The sequence below is a fragment of the Sorghum bicolor genome, chromosome 4 (assembly GCF_000003195.3).
Source record: "Sorghum bicolor cultivar BTx623 chromosome 4, Sorghum_bicolor_NCBIv3, whole genome shotgun sequence".
NCBI classification, from domain to species: Eukaryota; Viridiplantae; Streptophyta; class Magnoliopsida; order Poales; family Poaceae; genus Sorghum; species Sorghum bicolor.
The window spans coordinates 13081763-13103874 of NC_012873.2; the positions used below are offsets into that span (position 1 = coordinate 13081763).

General features: G+C 43.8%; 2 protein-coding genes and 1 long non-coding RNA gene across 3 annotated transcripts; 2 read left to right on the forward strand and 1 right to left on the reverse strand.

The window, feature by feature from the left end:
* LOC110434749 lies at positions 801-7062 on the reverse strand. Its single transcript, XM_021459465.1, has 9 exons — positions 6048-7062; positions 5753-5929; positions 4829-5524; positions 4626-4751; positions 4390-4500; positions 3271-3690; positions 1708-1785; positions 1384-1614; positions 801-1295 (listed from the first exon to the last, which is right to left on the reverse strand). The coding sequence occupies exons 1-9, from the start codon at positions 6366-6368 to the stop codon at positions 801-803; spliced, it is 2655 nt and encodes an 884-aa protein (XP_021315140.1). The 5' UTR covers positions 6369-7062.
* Positions 12193-14370, forward strand: LOC110434638. Its single transcript, XR_002452231.1, has 3 exons — positions 12193-12455; positions 13199-13314; positions 14288-14370. It is a non-coding gene; the product is annotated as an uncharacterized LOC110434638 (long non-coding RNA).
* Positions 21158-22039, forward strand: LOC110434636. The gene is made up of 3 exons (XM_021459123.1): positions 21158-21292; positions 21378-21488; positions 21616-22039. Exons 1-3 carry the CDS (start codon positions 21183-21185, stop codon positions 21887-21889), a joined length of 495 nt encoding a protein of 164 aa, XP_021314798.1. The 5' UTR covers positions 21158-21182; the 3' UTR covers positions 21890-22039.

A 22112-nucleotide genomic window follows, 5' to 3' on the forward strand; every position in this document is an offset into this window, starting at 1 on the left:
GGGACTGTTGGGCAGCAGCACATACGTTGAGCAACTAGGGGATGAAATAAGGAAACAATCCGACAAGCATTACAAGTTCCACAATGACATCGGTTCATCACCAACAGGCTAAAAAGATCACTAAAGAAAAAAACATTAGTGGCAATGCAGACCCAAGTGCAGGTTGTGCACAGTTTTCAGCAGAAGCTTCTCGCCAACATGTGTCCATCATTTTGCATTTGAGCCTGCAGCGAAGATCAAAAGGAATCTCTATTAATACCAAAAAGCTGGACAGTGCTCAACTGAAAAACAAATGAGATAAGAATGCTAAGAGGTGGTAGCACAATGAATTTCTTCAAACAACTTCCACAACATTCATGCCATAGTATAAGCCCATGCTGGTAAAATCTCAAAGTCCATGCTGGTAAAATAAATCTCTAAACCTAAACTGGTAAAATATCTAAGCCATTACAGTAGCTTTCAAAAGTCTAAAAAACATAAAGTTGCAACACATTACAGTAGTAAAAATAATAGTCACAAAAAACCAAACTAATTTGTATGAACTAAACAATGGCATAGTATAAGCCCATACTGGTAAAATCTCAAAGCCCATGCTGGTAAAATAAATCTCTAAACCCCCATGCTGGTAAAATCTCAAAGCCCATGCTGGTAAAATAAATCTCTAAACCTAAACTGGTAAAATATCTAAGCCATTACAGTAGCTTTCAAAAGTCTAAAAAACATGAAGTTGCAACACATTACAGTAGTAAAAATAATAGTCACAAAAAACCAAACTAATTTGTATGAACTAAACAATAGTATCAGCAGGAAGAGCAGGAAGATGCACCAGATGGGTTCTGTTGGTCCTGCCTAGAAAGGAGGAAAGAGCGCCTAATATCAAAGTCCATGCCCTTCAATGCAAGAAACCCAGTTAAGACAGATGTTTCCTGCAGTGCCGTTGAATAGAAATAATACTCGTCCCAATGATGTTTGTTCCACTCCCCAGGGTACAAGCCCCTCATATGTTTAAACATATAAGAGCATGCACTTGTTATGTCTTCGGGTTCCTCGACCTCCTCCAGTCTCTGCAGCATCCTTTTCTTTGGTGGCATCATCGATACATCCATTGAACCTGAATTTCTAACACCCATTGAACCTGAAGTTGTAACACCCAATGGACCTGAACTTGTATCACCTATTGGACCTGAACTTTTGGATCCACCCAATGGACCTGAACTTGTAACACCTATTGGACCTGAACTTTTGGATCCAGTGTTAGGACCACCGAATAACGTGCTGAATAACTCACTGTATGCCTGCATATTCGAGAGGAAAAAAAACATACTGAATAAGACCTAGCGTTTTCAGGAGTGGGGAAAGAACGAGCAGGAGTGGGGGACATACCGTATCTTTAAGACCTAGCGTATTCCATTTCTTCTCGTACTGGCGAAATTTTTGCTCAACATTGTTAGCATCCAATTGAACATAGCTGGACATATTCGCTGAAGTTGCAACATTACGATACAATCTAGTTCTTTTGGGTGGAACACCATGAGAACTAAGATACTTCGAAGCTTCTTTTTTAACAAACTCTTCTTCATCTTGGGTCCATTTGTGTGCGTTTCTTTGTTTCTTCTATATCAAAACCAGAATCAAAACCAGAGGAAATGCATACATTTTGTTTTCTTTTAGCAGAAAAAACAGTAACGAAGTTGGCAAGGAACAAACCTCACGGCTCATCACGAGCGGCGTGGGGCTGGAAGAACAGCACGTGCTCTGACTCTTTGGCTGAATCTGTTGCTTTGGCTGCAAACATGTGGTAAAATCTCAGGTTCCATCCAGGTAAAAATCGCAGGTTCTAGCCAGGTCAGGCTGCAAAATCTCAAGTTGAGTACTGACGATTTTACCAGCCAAGGAATTAATATTTTACCAACCTAGGGGCTGGAAGAACAGCACGTGCTCTGACTTGAGTACTGACGATTTTACCGGCCAATCCATAATGATTTTACCACCCAAGGACTGAAGATTTTACCAGCCAATCCCTAATGATTTTACCACCCAAGGACTGATGATTTTACCATCCAATCCCTCACGATTTTACCACCCAAGGACTAAAGATTTTACCACTCAAGGTCTAATGATTTTACCACCCAAGGACTGAAGATTTTACCAGCCAATCCCTAATAATTTTACCACCCAAGGACTAAAGATTTTACCAACCAATCCCTAATGATTTTACCACGGACTGATGATTTTACCATCCAATCCCTCATGATTTTACCAGATAATCCCTCAAAAATTTACCAGCAAATCCCTAATGATTTTACCACCCAAGGACTAAAGACACCCGACTAAAGATTTTACCACCCAAGGTCTAAAGAGTTTACCAGCCAATCCCTAATGATTTTACCACCCAAGGACTGAAGATTTTAGCAGCCCCTCTATTTGCTTTTACCAACCATCCCTAATGATTTTACCACCCAAGGACGATTTTAGCAGCCCCTCTATTTGCTTTTACCAACCTAGTAGTGACAATTTTACCAGCAATTTTGGCATCTGAACGAACTTGTAAAATACTTCCAAAAACTGCAACTGACAATTCAGTCCTGACATACTTTATTTGGTAAAAAATGTTTATCTAACTTTGCACCAAACAATTCAGTCCTGACAATAGGCACCTTTTTAACAAAAAGATGCATGCAAAATCGTCAAAAGCTTTCACTCGAAATCGAAATCGAATCATTGAGAAATACCTAGAAATACCTGTTCTTGTTCTTCTCTGTTGCTCTTCTCTGTTGCTCTTCTCTGTTGCTTCGGCTGCTCTTCTCTATTGCTCTTCTCTGTTGCACTCTGGTTCCGCCGGATTCCGTTCGGCCGGATTTCACTCTAGTTCGGCCGGATTTCACTTTGGTTGCCCCAGCATTGGGTTGCTAGGGCAGGGGCTGCTTGGCTGCTCTTCTCGATCCTGTGATGGATTAAGTACCACAAATTATCAATCCTAAGTTCTCCAGATTTCCAATCAGCTCCAAGTTCAAAAAACTCAAGTTTATGACTATCTGGATTATAGTGCCTCATGAACATCATCACACAGAATGCGGAGTCCAAACTTTTTTCCTGCTGTGGGAGAGAAGGTACACTTGGCAAGCTCCAACCTGAGAAGTCGGGGTGTTCCTTTGCGACCAACGAAATAACAGCACTCAGCTTCGTCCTTACCGCCCCAGCAATGCTGTAGTGATATTTTTTGTTGGCAAGCGAATCCAGTATATCAATTTGTTGCTAAATGGCACTTACAACAGCACCCATTGAAAGAACAATCTGGTCATCCCATGATTTCATCCAAATGAACCTCAGAACTCCCACAACGTCATCGTGCAAATGACCACCTGGTGCGAAGATACGAACAAAATTATCCTCCATTATCTGAACTCCATCTATTTCCACCACACAATTTTCCTTCATCTGCTCTTCTATTTTCACATCTTCAACTAGGGCCCGCCTGCGTTTGATTTCTTTGTACATCTTAGACAAGTATGAATGTTCCTCCGCAATTTTCTTTAAATTTTCGTTATTTTTGATCTGGTGTTCCTTTAATGCTTCCATCAACTTGTCTTGACAGCTCTTCATTTCTTTTAAAAGGATGCCCTCCTCATCCTTGTCAACCTCACTTTCATTGAGAAAGTGTTGCACAGATGCAATTTCAATGATGTGGTCCTGAAAGGCAGAGGTAAAATCGTAGGTTTCAGGATGGTAAAATCTTAAGAACGAATAAGCAGCCAAAGCAACAGAGAAGAGCAACAGAGAAGAAGAAGTATTTCTAGGTATTTCTCAATCATAGAGGGGGCTGCTAAAATCTATAGTACTGGTAAAATCAATTACAGGGGATGGTAAAATCTTGAGTCCTTGGATGGTAAAAGCAAATAGAGGGGCTGTTGGCAATGCCAGAGGTAATTCTCTAAGAATCACAACACAACTAAGCAATTCTAGAGCTAGAGGATGAACAAGAGGAACACCACAACACACACGCACACCTCTCTGATGTTTGGTTGCTGCTGAACTAACTTAAGCTGCAGCTGCTCTCTCTTTTCTTATACATACAAGAGTCAACTTCCTAGTACAACTACTTGAGTACCTAGTACACACACTTGAGCACTTCTAGCAACTATTCTACTGCTACCAGTACTCTATACAAGACAGGGCATACTGCCCTTATACAAGACAGGGCATACTGCCCTATACGACAGGCAGTGTACAATGGAGCTCACCTGCTCCATTGACTTTGCTAATCAGGGGAAGATCAAACAAGAGCAGCACAATTACATCCAACAGGGGCTGCTAAAATCTTTAGTCCTGGTAAAATTGTCACTATGTTGACTGGTAAAATCTCAAGAAGGTTGAAGTCCGTGTCCTAACCTCTAGATTTTTGGAAGGTCCTTTAGTTGCAGGCAGAGGGACAACCTTTTGCTTTCGGGATGCTGGTTTCTGGACTGGTTTCTTGACTATGTTGTCCTTGTGCTTGACAACCTGAAATGCCACCAATGTAAAGACTATAGTAAATTTACCTACGATTACAATATGTTTCTGTAGTACAAAATTACTATAGGTTTCTGTAGTACAAAATTACTATAGTAGAAGCATGCTTCGCATACCTCTTGCCGGAGATTCATGCCCTTGACCAGTTTTGCAATTGTTTTGTCATTGTAGCGATTGATGAGTGGATCAGCTTGTGTACCATCCAGCGCAAGTTGCGGCTTAAGAGCTTGATGCAAACACATCTGTTAAGCAGCAAAATCAGTCAAAGCACAACTTTTATTGTGTGAGTAAAAGAAATTGTTTTAAAATTCTCACTTACCAACAGCAGAAGTGCGCACCCCTCGATTTTTGATGGTTGTTTCTCCCTTTGCTTCCATGTAGAGATCTTACTTTTCAGATTCTGACAAATATATTTGCACCAATTATAGCTTTTGGCTTCATCAATGTACGAGCACATCCCCACGTGCTGCGGAGTGGGTACATTGCTCTGAGTGGGTAACAACATCTTGCATAGCAGAATCATGAAGAAAGCACGGGCTTCCGAATGCTTATCTTTCACAGTTTTGATGTATTCGATTATCTCGGTGATGGGGAGTTTCTTGTTCTCTTGAATTTTACCTCTAGAGTTCACTTTAGCAGTGACTGCATATCCAAGATCTTTCATGCGTTGCCAAAACTTATTGTACTCATTGCCCCAGTGATCCTCTAGTGATTTGTCTCCATCAGGGATACCAAAGCATTCTTTGACAAACTCAGGTGTGACCTCTATTTGATTGTCTTCTGATACAACAACGGTGAATGATTCACCATCAGAGCTCACATCACAATTGTTCATCAGATACATGATAGTATCAATGGAATAAAGAGTTGTAATATCCATCCGAAGAAAGGCACCAAAACCAGAAGCTCTCACTACTGATTTTGCAGAATCTGATAGAGCATCAACTGCCTTAATGATGGAATTAGGTTCACAATGTGAACCTATGTTACATTTCTTTTTCTTGCCCTTTGTCTGCTGCAAAAAAAAAACAGATTTTTCTGAGGAGAAAATTGTCAAGGACACTAAACTCTATTCCCTAGTTTATGAGAAAATTGTCAAGGACCAATGCTGTAGCAAGCAAGTCTGGTAAAATCTCTATGCCATGCTAGTAAAATCTCCAAGCCAATGCTGGTAAAATATCAAAGACATGATGGTAAAATCACTAATTCTGGAAATGCGGCAGCAGCGAAAAAGATTGGATACCTTATCTTCATCTTGGTGTCCACCATCATCGTCTTCATCCTGGTTTCCACCATCATCCTTGTATTCCTCATCCTCGTTCCTGGATACCTCCCCATCCTCGTTCCCGGATACCTCCTCATCCTCGTTCCCGGATACCTCCTCATCCTCGTTCCTTGATACCTGCTTGCCCTTTGTGTGCTGCAAAAAAAAAAGGACCAATTCTCTAGCAAGCAAGCAAGAAAATTGTCTGCAGCAGCAAGCAAGATGGTAAAATCTCAAAGCAAGGATCTTTGCAACGCCGCTTGGTGGCCAATACCTTCTTTGAGGGGGGACGATCATCTTGTTTGGCGCCGTCGTCTGGCGGATCATCTTTGCGGATCCGCTTGGCGGCGCCGGAAATTTTGGGCGGAACCCGACGCTTCTTTCTGCCGGGAGGCATGGGGGCTTGCGCGGCATGATCTTCATCCTCGGGTTCTTCTGACGGATCTTTGCAACGCCGCTTGGTGGCCAATACCTTCTTTGAGGGGGGACGATCATCTTGTTTGGCGCCGTCGTCTGGCGGATCATCTTTGCGGATCCGCTTGGCGGCGCCGGAATTTTTGGGAAGAACCCGACGCTTCTTTCTGCCGGGAGGCATGGGGGCTTGCGCGGCGAAGCAGAGCGGGAACGGCCGGACTTCCGCGGCGAAGCAGAGCGGGAACGGCTTGCGCGGCGAAGCAGAGCGGGAATGGCCGGACTTCCGCGGCGAAGCAGAGCGGCGGGAACGGCCGGACTTCCGCGGCGAAGCAGAGCGGGAACGGCTTCCGCGGCGAAGCAGAGCGCGGCTTTTTATGGGGACTTGATTTCACACTGACACAACGATTTCACACATGGACTGATGATTTTACCAGCCCATCCCGCGCCCGCCACATCTCTCCTCCATTTATATCTCACACGCCGTTTGACGCTCCCTCTCTCCTCTCTCCTCTTCACGCCTCGCTCCTTTCCCACACGCAAACGCCGGCCAGGTCTGCTCTCTCAGCTCCTCGCTCCTTTCCCACACGCAAACGCCGGCCAGGTCTGCTCTCTCAGCTCCTCGCTTAATGGGAGCTCTCAAAAGGCGGAGCTAGCAGCAGTAATGAGGCCTACTACTCGCCCTCCCCCCCATTGGTATATTACCAAGAGCAGCCGAATGAAGACGAGAAGAGCAGCCAAGCAGCCCCTGCCCCAGCAACCCAATGCTGGGGCAACCAAAGTGAAATCCGGCCGAACTAGAGTGAAATCCGGCCGAACGGAATCCGGCGGAACCAGAGTGCAACAGAGAAGAGCAGCCGAAGCAACAGAGAAGAGCAATAGAGAAGAGCAGCCCAAGCAACAGAGAAGAGCAACAGAGAAGAGCAACAGAGAAGAGCAACAGAGAAGAACAAGAACAGGTATTTCTAGGTATTTCTCAATGATTCGATTTCGATTTCGAGTGAAAGCTTTTGACGATTTTGCATGCATCTTTTTGTTAAAAAGGTGCCTATTGTGAGGACTGAATTGTTTGGTGCAAAGTTAGATAAACATTTTTTACCAAATAAAGTATGTCAGGACTGAATTGTCAGTTGCAGTTTTTGGAAGTATTTTACAAGTTCGTTCAGATGCCAAAATTGCTGGTAAAATTGTCACTACTAGGTTGGTAAAAGCAAATAGAGGGGCTGCAAAAATCGTCCTTGGGTGGTAAAATCATTAGGGATGGTTGGTAAAAGCAAATAGAGGGGCTGCTAAAATCTTCAGTCCTTGGGTGGTAAAATCATTAGGGATTGGCTGGTAAACTCTTTAGATCTTGGGTGGTAAAATCTTTAGTCGGGTGTCTTTAGTCCTTGGGTGGTAAAATCATTAGGGATTTGCTGGTAAATTTTTGAGGGATTATCTGGTAAAATCATGAGGGATTGAATGGTAAAATCATCAGTCCGTGGTAAAATCATTAGGGATTGGTTGGTAAAATCTTTAGTCCTTGGGTGGTAAAATTATTAGGGATTGGCTGGTAAAATCTTCAGTCCTTGGGTGGTAAAATCATTAGACCTTGAGTGGTAAAATCTTTAGTCCTTGGGTGGTAAAATCGTGAGGGATTGGATGGTAAAATCATCAGTCCTTGGGTGGTAAAATCATTAGGGATTGGCTTGTAAAATCTTTAGTCCTTGGGTGGTAAAATCATTAGGGATTGGCTGGTAAAATCTTCAGTCCTTGGGTGGTAAAATCATTATGGATTGGCCGGTAAAATCGTCAGTACTCAAGTCAGAGCACGTGCTGTTCTTCCAGCCCCTAGGTTGGTAAAATATTAATTCCTTGGTTGGTAAAATCGTCAGTACTCAACTTGAGATTTTGCAGCCTGACCTGGCTAGAACCTGCGATTTTTACCTGGATGGAACCTGAGATTTTACCACATGTTTGCAGCCAAAGCAACAGATTCAGCCAAAGAGTCAGAGCACGTGCTGTTCTTCCAGCCCCACGCCGCTCGTGATGAGCCGTGAGGTTTGTTCCTTGCCAACTTCGTTACTGTTTTTTCTGCTAAAAGAAAACAAAATGTATGCATTTCCTCTGGTTTTGATTCTGGTTTTGATATAGAAGAAACAAAGAAACGCACACAAATGGACCCAAGATGAAGAAGAGTTTGTTAAAAAAGAAGCTTCGAAGTATCTTAGTTCTCATGGTGTTCCACCCAAAAGAACTAGATTGTATCGTAATGTTGCAACTTCAGCGAATATGTCCGGCTATGTTCAATTGGATGCTAACAATGTTGAGCAAAAATTTCGCCAGTACGAGAAGAAATGGAATACGCTAGGTCTTAAAGATACGGTATGTCCCCCACTCCTGCTCGTTCTTTCCCCACTCCTGAAAACGCTAGGTCTTATTCAGTATGTTTTTTTTCCTCTCGAATATGCAGGCATACAGTGAGTTATTCAGCACGTTATTCGGTGGTCCTAACACTGGATCCAAAAGTTCAGGTCCAATAGGTGTTACAAGTTCAGGTCCATTGGGTGGATCCAAAAGTTCAGGTCCAATAGGTGATACAAGTTCAGGTCCATTGGGTGTTACAACTTCAGGTTCAATGGGTGTTAGAAATTCAGGTTCAATGGATGTATCGATGATGCCACCAAAGAAAAGGATGCTGCAGAGACTGGAGGAGGTCGAGGAACCCGAAGACATAACAAGTGCATGCTCTTATATGTTTAAACATATGAGGGGCTTGTACCCTGGGGAGTGGAACAAACATCATTGGGACGAGTATTATTTCTATTCAACGGCACTGCAGGAAACATCTGTCTTAACTGGGTTTCTTGCATTGAAGGGCATGGACTTTGATATTAGGCGCTCTTTCCTCCTTTCTAGGCAGGACCAACAGAACCCATCTGGTGCATCTTCCTGCTCTTCCTGCTGATACTATTGTTTAGTTCATACAAATTAGTTTGGTTTTTTGTGACTATTATTTTTACTACTGTAATGTGTTGCAACTTCATGTTTTTTAGACTTTTGAAAGCTACTGTAATGGCTTAGATATTTTACCAGTTTAGGTTTAGAGATTTATTTTACCAGCATGGGCTTTGAGATTTTACCAGCATGGGGGTTTAGAGATTTATTTTACCAGCATGGGCTTTGAGATTTTACCAGCATGGGCTTATACTATGCCATTGTTTAGTTCATACAAATTAGTTTGGTTTTTTGTGACTATTATTTTTACTACTGTAATGTGTTGCAACTTTATGTTTTTTAGACTTTTGAAAGCTACTGTAATGGCTTAGATATTTTACCAGTTTAGGTTTAGAGATTTATTTTACCAGCATGGACTTTGAGATTTTACCAGCATGGGCTTATACTATGGCATGAATGTTGTGGAAGTTGTTTGAAGAAATTCATTGTGCTACCACCTCTTAGCATTCTTATCTCATTTGTTTTTCAGTTGAGCACTGTCCAGCTTTTTGGTATTAATAGAGATTCCTTTTGATCTTCGCTGCAGGCTCAAATGCAAAATGATGGACACATGTTGGCGAGAAGCTTCTGCTGAAAACTGTGCACAACCTGCACTTGGGTCTGCATTGCCACTAATGTTTTTTTCTTTAGTGATCTTTTTAGCCTGTTGGTGATGAACCGATGTCATTGTGGAACTTGTAATGCTTGTCGGATTGTTTCCTTATTTCATCCCCTAGTTGCTCAACGTATGTGCTGCTGCCCAACAGTCCCATGCACATGGGTGTTCCATGCATGCAAAGGACACATGAGGATTATGTCAACGTGATTAACTATTTCTTCTCCTTGCGATGTTTTTTCTTTAGTGATCTTTTTTGCCTGTTGGTGATGAACCGATGTCATTGTGGAACTTGTAATGCTTGTCGGATTGTTTCCTTATTTCATCCCCTAGTTGCTCAATGTACGTGCTGCTGCCCAACAGTCCCATGCACATGGGTGTTCCATGCATGCAAAAGACACATGAGGATTATGTCAACGTGATTAACTATTTCTTCTCCTTGCGTCAGGCTCATTTACAAGGTGAACTCGAATAATGCATTCAGGGTCTTGCCATGAACTAGAGAATCACCAGACTACAAGTAGGCCAAGCCTCATCGTCGCTCGTCAAACCGCGTATACGGCCAACGCGCGTACATACCTCGCTCGGATACGGCCGGCAAGCGTATGAGCAAGGCACCGTATTCTATCTAGTGAACTTGTAATGCTTGTCGAATTGTTTCCTTATTTCATCAAGTCAAGACCGGTTTAGCCTGGTAACATACCACGTTAAGTACGCGGCGCTTTAGCCTGGTAAGTGCGGGTGCGGAGCTAAACCGGACTTGACTTGATGAAGAGAGACATGGATTTTTTTTGGGTTCGGTTTGAGTCCTGACCTATATATATGTGGCCCTACGGGTTCCATCAATTGAACACCCAAACCAGCCAAGGACTTTGGCTGGCCCTACGGGGTCCATCAATTGAACACCCAAACCAGCCAAGGACTTTGGCCGCACCGAAGGTTCCCACTCTTAATTTACCAATTGCGTCGGATGCCGAGCGCGCCCGGGCTCACGCCAACATCGACCTACTTGAGAAGCGACGCTCTGATGTGGCGGCTCTTGTAGGTAAGTGCGGGTGCGGAGCTAAACCGGACTTGACTTGTTGAAGAGAGACATGGATTTTTTTTTTTGGGTTCGGTTTGAGTCCTGACCTATATATATGTGGCCCTACGGGTTCCATCAATTGAACACCCAAACCAGCCAAGGACTTTGACTGGCCCTACGAGGTCCATCAATTGAACACCCAAACCAGCCAAGGACTTTGACTGGCCCTACGAGGTCCATCAATTGAACACCCAAACCAGCCAAGGACTTTGGCCGCACCGAAGGTTCCCACTCTTAATTTACCAGTTGCGTCGGATGCCGAGCGCGCCCGGGCTCACGCCAACATCGACCTACTTGAGAAGCGACGTTCTGACGTGGCGGCTCTTGTAGAAAAGGCCGGCCAAAGGAGGCAACTGGACGCCGACTATCCCCCGGATGTTGGCACTATCCTCTCGTGGCTCATGTAGAAAAGGCCGGCCAAAGGAGGCAACTGGATGCCGACTATCCCCCGGATGTTGGCACTATCCTCTCGTACCCGGCTAAGGAGCTTCTGCAGGAGGTGGACTCCTAGGAGGTGGAACCGGATTGGGTCGTCAATTCGATTCTTATTTTGTTCATGGAGCTCAGTTAGTTTTTTTTAGATCATCAAATTAGAGTCATGTGTTTATGGAGCTCGGTTAGTTTTTTTAGATCATCAAATTAGAGTCGTGTGTTTAGGAAGGGGCATGGTGATGAACCGATGTTATTGTGGAACTTGTAATGCTTGTCGGATTGTTTCCTTATTTCATCAAGTCAAGTCCATCAGTAAGGATTTTTAAATGACACCATATTACCCCGTTTAAATGACATCAGTTAGTTGATGGACATGGTAATCCCTAATGATAAATCTTTAAATGACACCATATTACCCCGTTTAACTTCGATAATTGCATGAATTTAATATCTAAACTAATGATCATACTCTATAATCGGGTCATATTCGTATATGCATGTGTTTTTGGAGGATTTTGATTTATGCAGGATAAATGATAAATTAGAGATGAATATGGGCTAAATTCGAGACAAGCGAAAGATGAAGGCCGAAAGCCCGGATGAAGCAGGCCTAATAGGCTCAGGTGCCCAAGCCATGGACTTGATGCCCACTCATGCCCGGATGCAGCCCACCAACCTCCAAGATTGCTTAAGGACTAAGCAAATGAAGATAAGATCAAGTTACTTCGGGATGAAGGCAATTCAAATGGAAAGTCATCAAGAGATAATTATATCCCGAAGCAAACGACGTCCTGGACCCACATGCAGCGAAAGGAAGACTTTAGAAGCATCAAGGAAGCTTGGGTAAAAAGTTGAGCGCAAATGGGCCAAGGAATGGCCCAGGCCGCGCGGCCAAGGCTCCCTTTGGCCACGCCGCCCAAGGCTTTCCTTAACCGCCTCGCCTTCCCCTTTGACCTAGGGTTTCCCAGGACTATAAATATCTCACCTTTCGGCCGGCACCCCATCATTCGAAGCAGAAAGCCGAGGAACTTGAGGGACATCCATCTACGGAGAGCTGAGGGCCGTGCAGTTGTCTAGAGGCTAGCCTAGGCTAGGCTCTAGCCGGCGGGATCACCCTGCGAGGAAGATCACGCCGGAGTTATGGAGCTAGGAGTCACAAGAAGGTATGGCCACGGTTGTGATCTTGTGATGTAGATTGCATAGGGTGTTCTTGTAGTCATGGTGACTAGAGGTGCATACCGGATCTATCGAGTAGTATGACACAAACTTGTGTTCGTGCCCTTGTGTTCATTACGCTGATAGGGAGCATCGTGACAGGGTGTGGCCCTTGTAAGGTGGTGATCCTCGAGAGTTGGACCGGAGGGTAGAGATTTAAAGATGCATTGAATGAGAATCATGTTTTGCTTACTGATTTAGCTAGAACTACAACATATGCATAGGCTAGGCTTTATCCTAGATAATTTACCTCTAGATAAGTGTTTATTCTTGATCATGTTCACAATCATCTTGCAACTAGAACAATGTTTTCCGATGCATAGTTAATCTAGGGTTTGTGACCTCGTTTCCACGGATTGATAAACCTTGGGGGAATACTCTAAGAGAAGAGCTACAATGATCCGTGCGCTTGCGGTGGATCTTGGTGTGCGTTTGCGCCGCCAACAAGCTTTTCTGGCGCCGTTGCCGGGGGATGGCGCCGTTGCCGGGGGAACAAGTGATCCAATCTTAGATTAATTTTTGCACTTGTAAATATTTTTCTTGTTCATAATTTTCTGTGAATATTTTTCTTGTATAGTTCTTGTTTATGTTTTTCTTTTACCGACCCTAATATGACATGGACTTGTGCCTCTCAGAAAAATCAAAAATATTTTCTTTTATCTTTGTGTATGAAAAAAAATAAAAATCGCAGGCACAATCAAGCAAGTAGCAGCAACAAGGAACATCGGAAGCGAAGGCCACAGAACCGGCGGGATCACCCTGCGAGGAAGATCACGCTGGAGTTCTGGAGCTAGGAGTCACAAGAAGGTATGACCACGGTTGTGATCTTGTGATGTACAATTATTCATGGTGAAGTAATAGATGAGTTCCGATTCTTTTGCGATCCATTGCCTCCTTCTGTGATTTCATATTCTCTCGATCTTGCTTATTCCAATCTATGGTCGACGTAGATTGCATAGGGTGTTCTTGTAGTCATGGTGACTAGAGGTGCATATCGGATCTATCGAGTAGCATGACACAAACTTGTGTTCGTGCCCTTGTGTTCATTACGCTGATAGGGATGTACAATCATTCATGGTGAAGTAATAGATGAGTTCCGATTCTTTTGCGATCCATTGCCTCCTTCTGTGATTTCATATTCTCTCGATCTTGCTTATTCCAATCTATGGTCGTAGATTGCATAGGGTGTTCTTGTAGTCATGGTGACTAGGGTGTTCTTGTAGTCATGGTGACTAGAGGTGCATACCGGATCTATCGAGTAGTATGACACAAACTTGTGTTCGTACCCTTGTGTTCATTACGCTGATAGGGAGCATCGTGACAGGGTGTGGCCCTTGTAAGGTGGTGATCCTCGAGAGTTGGACCGGAGGGTAGAGATTTAAAGATGCATTGAATGAGAATCATGTTTTGCTTACTGATTTAGCTAGAACTACAACATATGCATAGGCTAGGCTTTATCCTAGATAATTTACCTCTAGATAAGTGTTTATTCTTGATCATGTTCACAATCATCTTGCAACTAGAACAATGTTTTCCGATGTATAGTTAATCTAGGGTTTGTGACCTCGTTTCCACGGATTGATAAACCTTGGGGGAATACTCTAAGAGAAGAGCTACAATGATCCGTGCGCTTGCGGTGGATCTTGGTGTGCGTTTGCGCCGCCAACAAGCTTTTCTGGCGCTGTTGCCGGGGGAACAAGTGATCCAATCTTAGATTAATTTTTGCACTTGTAAATATTTTTCTTGTTCATAATTTTCTGTGAATATTTTTCTTGTATAGTTTTTGTTACCAGCCAAGGACTTTGACTGGCCCTACGAGGTCCATCAATTGAACACCCAAACCAGCCAAGGACTTTGGCCGCACTGAAGGTTCCCACTCTTAATTTACCAGTTGCGTCGGATGCCGAGCGCGCCCGGGCTCACGCCAACATCGACCTACTTGAGAAGCGACGTTCTGACGTGGCGGCTCTTGTAGAAAAGGCCGGCCAAAGGAGGCAACTGGACGCCGACTATCCCCCGGATGTTGGCACTATCCTCTCGTGGCTCATGTAGAAAAGGCCGGCCAAAGGAGGCAACTGGATGCCGACTATCCCCCGGATGTTGGCACTATCCTCTCGTACCCGGCTAAGGAGCTTCTGGAGGAGGTGGACTCCTAGGAGGTGGAACCGGATTGGGTCGTCAATCCGATTCTTATTTTGTTCATGGAGCTCAGTTAGTTTTTTTTAGATCATCAAATTAGAGTCATGTGTTTATGGAGCTCGGTTAGTTTTTTTAGATCATCAAATTAGAGTCGTGTGTTTAGGAAGGGGCATGGTGATGAACCCATGTTATTGTGGAACTTGTAATGCTTGTCGGATTGTTTCCTTATTTCATCAAGTCAAGTCCATCAGTAAGGATTTTTAAATGACACCATATTACCCCGTTTAAATGACGTCAGTTAGTTGATGGACATGGTAATCCCTAATGATAAATCTTTAAATGACACCATATTACCCCGTTTAACTTCGATAATTGCATGAATTTAATATCTAAACTAATGATCATACTCTATAATCGGGTCATATTCGTATATGCATGTGTTTTTGGAGGATTTTGATTTATGCAGGATAAATGATAAATTAGAGATGAATATGGGCTAAATTCGAGACAAGCGAAAGATGAAGGCCGAAAGCCCGGATGAAGCAGGCCTAATAGGCTCAGGTGCCCAAGCCATGGACTTGATGCCCATTCATGCCCGGATGCAGCCCACCAACCTCCAAGATTGCTTAAGGACTAAGCAAATGAAGATAAGATCAAGTTACTTCGGGATGAAGGCAATTCAAATGGAAAGTCATCAAGAGATAATTATATCCCGAAGCAAACGACGTCCTGGACCCACATGCAGCGAAAGGAAGACTTTAGAAGCATCAAGGAAGCTTGGGTAAAAAGTTGAGCGCAAATGGGCCAAGGAATGGCCCAGGCCGCGCGGCCAAGGCTCCCTTTGGCTGCGCCGCCCAAGGCTTTCCTTAACCGCCTCGCCTTCCCCTTTGACCTAGGGTTTCCCAGGACTATAAATATCTCACCTTTCGGCCGGCACCCCATCATTCGAAGCAGAAAGCCGAGGAACTTGTGGGACATCCATCTACGGAGAGCTGAGGGCCGTGCAGTTGTCTAGAGGCTAGCCTAGGCTAGGCTCTAGCCGGCGGGATCACCCTGCGAGGAAGATCACGCTGGAGTTATGGAGCTAGGAGTCACAAGAAGGTATGGCCACGGTTGTGATCTTGTGATGTACAATCATTCATGGTGAAGTAATAGATAAGTTCCTATTCTTTTGCGATCCATTGCCTCCTTCTGTGATTTCATATTCTCTCGATCTTGCTTATTCCAATCTATGGTCGACGTAGATTGCATAGGGTGTTCTTGTAGTCATGGTGACTAGAGGTGCATATCGGATCTATCGAGTAGCATGACACAAACTTGTGTTCGTGCCCTTGTGTTCATTACGCTGATAGGGATGTACAATCATTCATGGTGAAGTAATAGATGAGTTCCGATTCTTTTGCGATCCATGGCCTCCTTCTGTGATTTCATATTCTCTCGATCTTGCTTATTCCAATCTATGGTCTACGTAGATTGCATAGGGTGTTCTTGTAGTCATGGTGACTAGGGTGTTCTTGTAGTCATGGTGACTACAGGTGCATACCGGATCTATCGAGTAGTATGACACAAACTTGTATTCGTGCCCTTGTGTTCATTACGCTGATAGGGAGCATCGTGATAGGGTGTGGCCCTTGTAAGGTGGTGATCCTCGAGAGTTGGACCGGAGGGTAGAGATTTAAAGATGCATTGAATGAGAATCATGTTTTGCTTACTGATTTAGCTAGAACTACAACATATGCATAGGCTAGGCTTTATCCTAGATAATTTACCTCTAGATAAGTGTTTATTCTTGATCATGTTCACAATCATCTTGCGACTAGAACAATGTTTTCCGATGCATAGTTAATCTAGGGTTTGTGACCTCGTTTCCACGGATTGATAAACCTTGGGGGAATACTCTAAGAGAAGAGCTACAATGATCTGTGCGCTTGCGGTGGATCTTGGTGTGCGTTTGCGCCGCCAACAAGCTTTTCTGACGCTGTTGCCGGGGGAACAAGTGATCCAATCTTAGATTAATTTTTGCACTTGTAAATATTTTTTTTGTTCATAATTTTCTGTGAATATTTTTCTTGTATAGTTTTTGTTTATGTTTTTCTTTTACTAACCCTAATATGACATGGACTTGTGCCTCTCAGAAAAATCAAAAATATTTTCTTTTATCTTTGTGTATGAAAAAAATAAAAATCGCAGGCACAATCAAGCAAGTAGCAGCAACAAGGAACATCGGAAGCGAAGGCCACAGAACCGGTGGGATCACCCTGCGAGGAAGATCACGCTGGAGTTCTGGAGCTAGGAGTCACAAGAAGGTATGACCACGGTTGTGATCTTGTGATGTACAATTATTCATGGTGAAGTAATAGATGAGTTCCGATTCTTTTGCGATCCATTGCCTCCTTCTGTGATTTCATATTCTCTCGATCTTGCTTATTCCAATCAATGGTCGATGTAGATTGCATAGGGTGTTCTTGTAGTCATGGTGACTAGAGGTGCATACCGGATCTCATGAGGGATTTGCTGGTAAAATCATGTGACCTTGGGTGGTAAAATTTTGAGTCCTTGGGTGGTAAAATTTTGACCCTGGGGTGGTAAAATCATGCAACTTTGGGTGGTAAAATCAAGGGAGCTTGGGTGCTAAATCACGGGAGCTTGGGTGGTAAAATTTTGAGTCCTTGGGTGGTAGAATCATGTGTCCTTGGGTGGTAAAATTTTGACAAATCATGCAACCTTGGGTGGTAAAATCAAGGAGCTTGGGTGTTAAATTTTTTAGTCCTTTGGTGCTAAAATCATTAGTCCTTGGGTGGTAAAATCATGAGGGATTCGCTGGTAAAATCACCAGTCCTTGGGTGGTAAAATCATGTGACCTGGGGTGGTAAAATCAGGTGAGCTTGGATGGTAAAATTTTGAGTCCTGGGTGGTAAAATCATTAGTCCTTGGGTGGTAAAATCATGAGGGATTCGCTGGTAAAATCACCAGTCCTTGGGTAGTAAAATCATGTGACCTCGGGTGGTAAAATCATGTGACCTGGGTTGGTAAAATCAGGTGACCTTGGATGGTAAAATTTTTAGTCCTGGGTGGTAAAATCATCAGTGCTTGGGTGGTAAAATCACGGGAGCATGGGTGGTAAAATTTTTAGTCTTTGGGTGGTAAAATCATCAGGCCTTGGGTGGTAAAATCACGGGGCTTGGATGGTAAAATTTTTAGTCCTTGGGTGGTAAAATCAGGAGTCCTTGGACGGTAAAATCGTAAGTCCTTGGAAGGTAACATTTCGAGGGATTCGCTGGTAAAATCACCATTCCTTGGGTGGTAAAATTTTTAGTCTGGGGTGGTAAAATCATGTGACTTTGGGTGGTAAAATCTTTAATCCTGTGGTGGTAAAATCAATTGACCTTGGATGGTAAAATTTTTTCGTCCTGGGGTGGTAAGATCGTAAGTCGTTGGCTGGTAAAATCACCGGTTCTTGGATGCTAAAATCATGTGACCTTGGGTGGTAAAATTTTAGTCCTGGGATGGTAAAATCTGTTTGGCTGGTAAAATCTTAAGTCCTTGGATGGTAAACTCATGAAGGTTTCTCTGGTAAAATCAGGTGACCTTGGGTGGTAAAATTTTTAGGGATTGACTGGTAAACTCATGTGTCCTTGGGTGGTAAAATCATAAGGGATTGGCTGGTAAACTCATGTGTCCTTGGGTGGTAAAATCATTAGGGATGGACTGGTAAAATCATCAAACCTGGGGTGGTAAAATCACTAGGGAGCATTTATTTTCTTTCTTTCTTCCTTCATTTTTTTCTTTTCTTTTCACTTTTTTTTATTTCTGCTGCTCCTTACAACCTTTTGCAACACAATATCTACTCAGCGGAATATAATTATTAAATTTATGATGATATAAACTATTATATCAAGAGACCATGACTATAATTATTATTCATAATAAATAAAATTATATATAATACTATTTTATATTCTATATGTAGTGGAGAAAAATAGAAGCCAATATATTCATTTTAAGAATTAATAATTACTAAATTAATCGTTAGTGGTAAATATATACTAATATCGCCATAGTATCGATCAAAGTCACCAATAGATTTTCTACATCTTATGATTTTCATGACAATTTTGGCTCGAGGAAGAAACACCATGGCCAACTAGCATACTACCAGACCATTATCATAGGATGTGGTTAGCAAAATTTAAGTTGCATAGCTTTCCTCTACATTAGTCAGTGATTAGTCGATGAATAGACGATTAGTGATGGTGGAGGAAACAAGTACAAGATCCCTCACATGAACAACGTTAGTGGTAAATATATACTAATATCGCCATAGTATCGATCAAAGTCACCAATAGATTTTCTACATCTTATGATTTTCATGACAATTTTGGCTCGAGGAAGAAACACCATGGCCAACTAGCATAGTACCAGACCATTATCATAGGATGTGGTTAGCAAAATTTAAGTTGCATAGCTTTTCTCTACATTAGTCAGTGATTAGTCGATGAATAGACGATTAGTGATGGTGGAGGAAACAAGTACATGATCCCTCACATGAACAAGGATAGGTTGGAGGCCATGGGCATTCTTCCTCAGTGCTTAAATTGTGATCGTCAACTTATTGAGAGTGTCAAGGAGTCGCTGGGTGTCTAATTGTGTTGGGTTCTCTCGATTTAGAACACCAACTCATGCATGTATGTGAGAGAAAGATGCCTGGACATGTGACTATTTTGCTCATTGTTATGGTATTGTAATGGTCCATGTATTATGACTGTGATGCATATAATAAAATGACATCATCTATGCGCCAAAGCATCCCATATAAACATCTATCGTCAGACAATGGACTTATTTATTCAGACATATGCAGTTCATTATCCCACATAAGCAGTACAACGTGTCAATGTCCTACCTGTAGGACATCATGCCCATAAGCATTGCATCACCCTACAAAAGCACTACATCGTCCCATAAAACAGTCATCATCGTACAAAAGCACTACTACATCCCACATCAACACACGGCAAAAGAACTACTAGTTGCATTTGAAGAAAGCGGGCACTATAACCTTGTACAAGCTGATGAAGACATCATGGTACACTGGATCGATGGTAGCAAGCACCATCTCCAATCGCGCCTGCACCTCCCGAGGCAGCTCCACGGCCGGAGGCGCCTCCGCGGCCACCTTCATGCCCGGAGCCACCTCCGCAGCCACCTCCATGGCATCTTCGTCTTCCGAGTCGGGGGCGTAAAGATCAACCTGACTGTTGATGCGGAAGCCACCGCGTCCGATTCGGCGGCCGCGCACAAGATTCCAACCTCTTTCCCTTCCGATTTGACTTCCTTGCCCATCAATCCGGCCTCCATGCACGCCTAGCTTCCTACGGTCACCGCCGCCCACCTCCCCAACTCCACTATCGCCTCCTACCACCCTGTGTCCACGGATGTTTTGGTGGAACCGGCGAGACCCGCCTGCAATCCCGCGTCCTGAGATCCGGTCGTGGACTCCAGCAGCCATACGGTGGAGCACTGGATCTGATGGGAAGGTAGAGCTCCGGTGGGGAAAAGTGAAGATTAGATTGGGATAGGGGAAACTGGATGCCCAGTCCTGCTTTGGAACTCTAGAAATTTCGTGCGATGATGCGGGGCATGCTGCGACCGAGAAAAGGGGGAGGCCAGCGTCAGTGGGCTGGTGGGTTTTTTTTCCGCTACTTTTTTTTTGCCACAAATGATTTCTTTATTAAATGGTGGGTCCCGCATCTGCTGGTGCTCCCTGCAGTTGCTTTCTTTCACGGACAAAGTTTAAACGCTACAATTGCGTTTATTCCCGGACGGAGGAAGTAGAAATGTCAAAACGAACTACATTTTGAAATGGAGGAAGTATCTTATAATCTATTTTTTGGACAAAAAAAATGACAATGAAGAAATAATTAAAAATCACTTTAAATAATTTATTTTGAAATAAGAAAGACAACAAATCTTACCCGTAAAAACTAGCTACCCGTGCAATTTGCGCGGGCCAACTCACTAGTTAAAAAAAAACGAGCCCATCTCTGGACCCTATAAGTCGGCCTCCAACCCTAACCCTATCTCCAAAGTCCAGCGGAGAAGCGGCGGCGGGCTCCCCTCCCGGCGACGAGAAGCCGAGCCCCGCGGAGAAGCAGCGGCGGGCTCCCCTCCCGGCGACACCAGCGGTGCGTTCCCTTCCTTCCTTCCCTCCTCCTTTCGCGGATGCGGGCATCGTTTCCCGGCGACACCAGCGGTGCGCTCCCTTCCTTCCCTCCTCTGGAAATCTCCACTGCTAAGTATTTGATTTTACCATCCCCTGTATTTGATTTTACCATCCCCTGTATTTGATTTTACCATCCCCTGTATTTGATTTTACCAACCAAACCTCTATTGGATTTTGTATTTTGCCATATGCTCACATGTTTGTTGCATTGCCAGCAATCATGCGCTATTACGTGGTGTTCAAAGGAAGGAACCCTGGTGTGTACGAAACATGGGCTGAATGCTGTGAGCAAGTGTCTGGCTACAAGGATGCCATGCACCAGAGCTTTTCCACATACGACCAAGCCTGGGACGCTTTCAAGAAACATTTCACTGTTGCTGTTGCAGATGGAATTGAGCCTGTCATTGTCTCTCCTGTGACTAGGCGAGTCATTGTCTCTCTTGTGGCACATTTTTAATTTGTAGATCATTTTTGTGGTTGAATTCACCTATTATGAGCATTGGAACAGGTCACCCAGGCAGCAGCAACAGCAAGGCAGCAGTTCGGCACAGAGGCTCAGCACCTCCTATTGGTGCCAGCCTGTCTCTCCGGATGAGCCAACAATGTCTCCAGTGACTAGGTTAGTCTTTGTCCGTTTCCCTCCTATACATTCTCTCCCCACGCACCCCAAAATACAAATGCTGTTAGTTCACCGTTTGTGATTGGAGTCGCTGTTATAACTTGTGGCACATTTTAATTTGTAACAGAAGAAGGGAAACACTCAGGCAGCAGCAGCAGCTAGCAAGCTGTTCGGCACACAGTCTCAGCACCTCACATGCAGTGGAGGGTAGCAGTGTTGCCCCTCAGGAAGCACATTACGTGGAGTCTTACCTGGATGCATTGGAGCAGGAGAACGCTGCATTGAAGCAGGAGAACGCTGACTTGTGCAGGCAACTTCAGGAATACAAGGAACAGAAGGACAAGATGGAAGCTGAACTTCATGAGTGTTTGATCACGATGATGAAGAAAGTGAAAACATAGTAGGCTGCAGGGTAGTGATCTGCAGGGTAGTGATCTTTGTGATTGGCTGTTGCTGCTGTCATGTAGGCGTAGTTGTTCCTTTTGTGATGATGAATTGATGTTAACAAACTATGAACTGGTCGGTCTCTAATTGTCACTTTCCTGGACACTTTTCATGTGCTGTAGTGCGTGGTAACCTTTGATGATTGTGCTTGAAATTCCTTTGGGATTTCCTTCACCTGGG

What these genes read in the sequence shown, in the direction of transcription:
- LOC110434636 (XM_021459123.1), top strand. Translation starts at nt 21,183, where the DNA reads ATGCACCAGAGCTTTTCCACATACGACCAAGCCTGGGACGCTTTCAAG. An exon ending in ATTGTCTCTCCTGTGACTAG is followed by an intron (nt 21,293 to 21,377) that starts GCGAGTCATTGT and finishes GCATTGGAACAG; the next exon opens with GTCACCCAGGCAGCAGCAAC. An exon ending in ACAATGTCTCCAGTGACTAG is followed by an intron (nt 21,489 to 21,615) that starts GTTAGTCTTTGT and finishes AATTTGTAACAG; the next exon opens with AAGAAGGGAAACACTCAGGC.
- LOC110434749 (XM_021459465.1), bottom strand. Translation starts at nt 6,368, where the DNA reads ATGCCTCCCGGCAGAAAGAAGCGTCGGGTTCTTCCCAAAAATTCCGGC. An exon ending in CGCTCGTGATGAGCCGTGAG is followed by an intron (nt 1,615 to 1,707) that starts GTTTGTTCCTTG and finishes GTTTTGATATAG; the next exon opens with AAGAAACAAAGAAACGCACA. An exon ending in CGCTAGGTCTTAAAGATACG is followed by an intron (nt 1,296 to 1,383) that starts GTATGTCCCCCA and finishes TCGAATATGCAG; the next exon opens with GCATACAGTGAGTTATTCAG.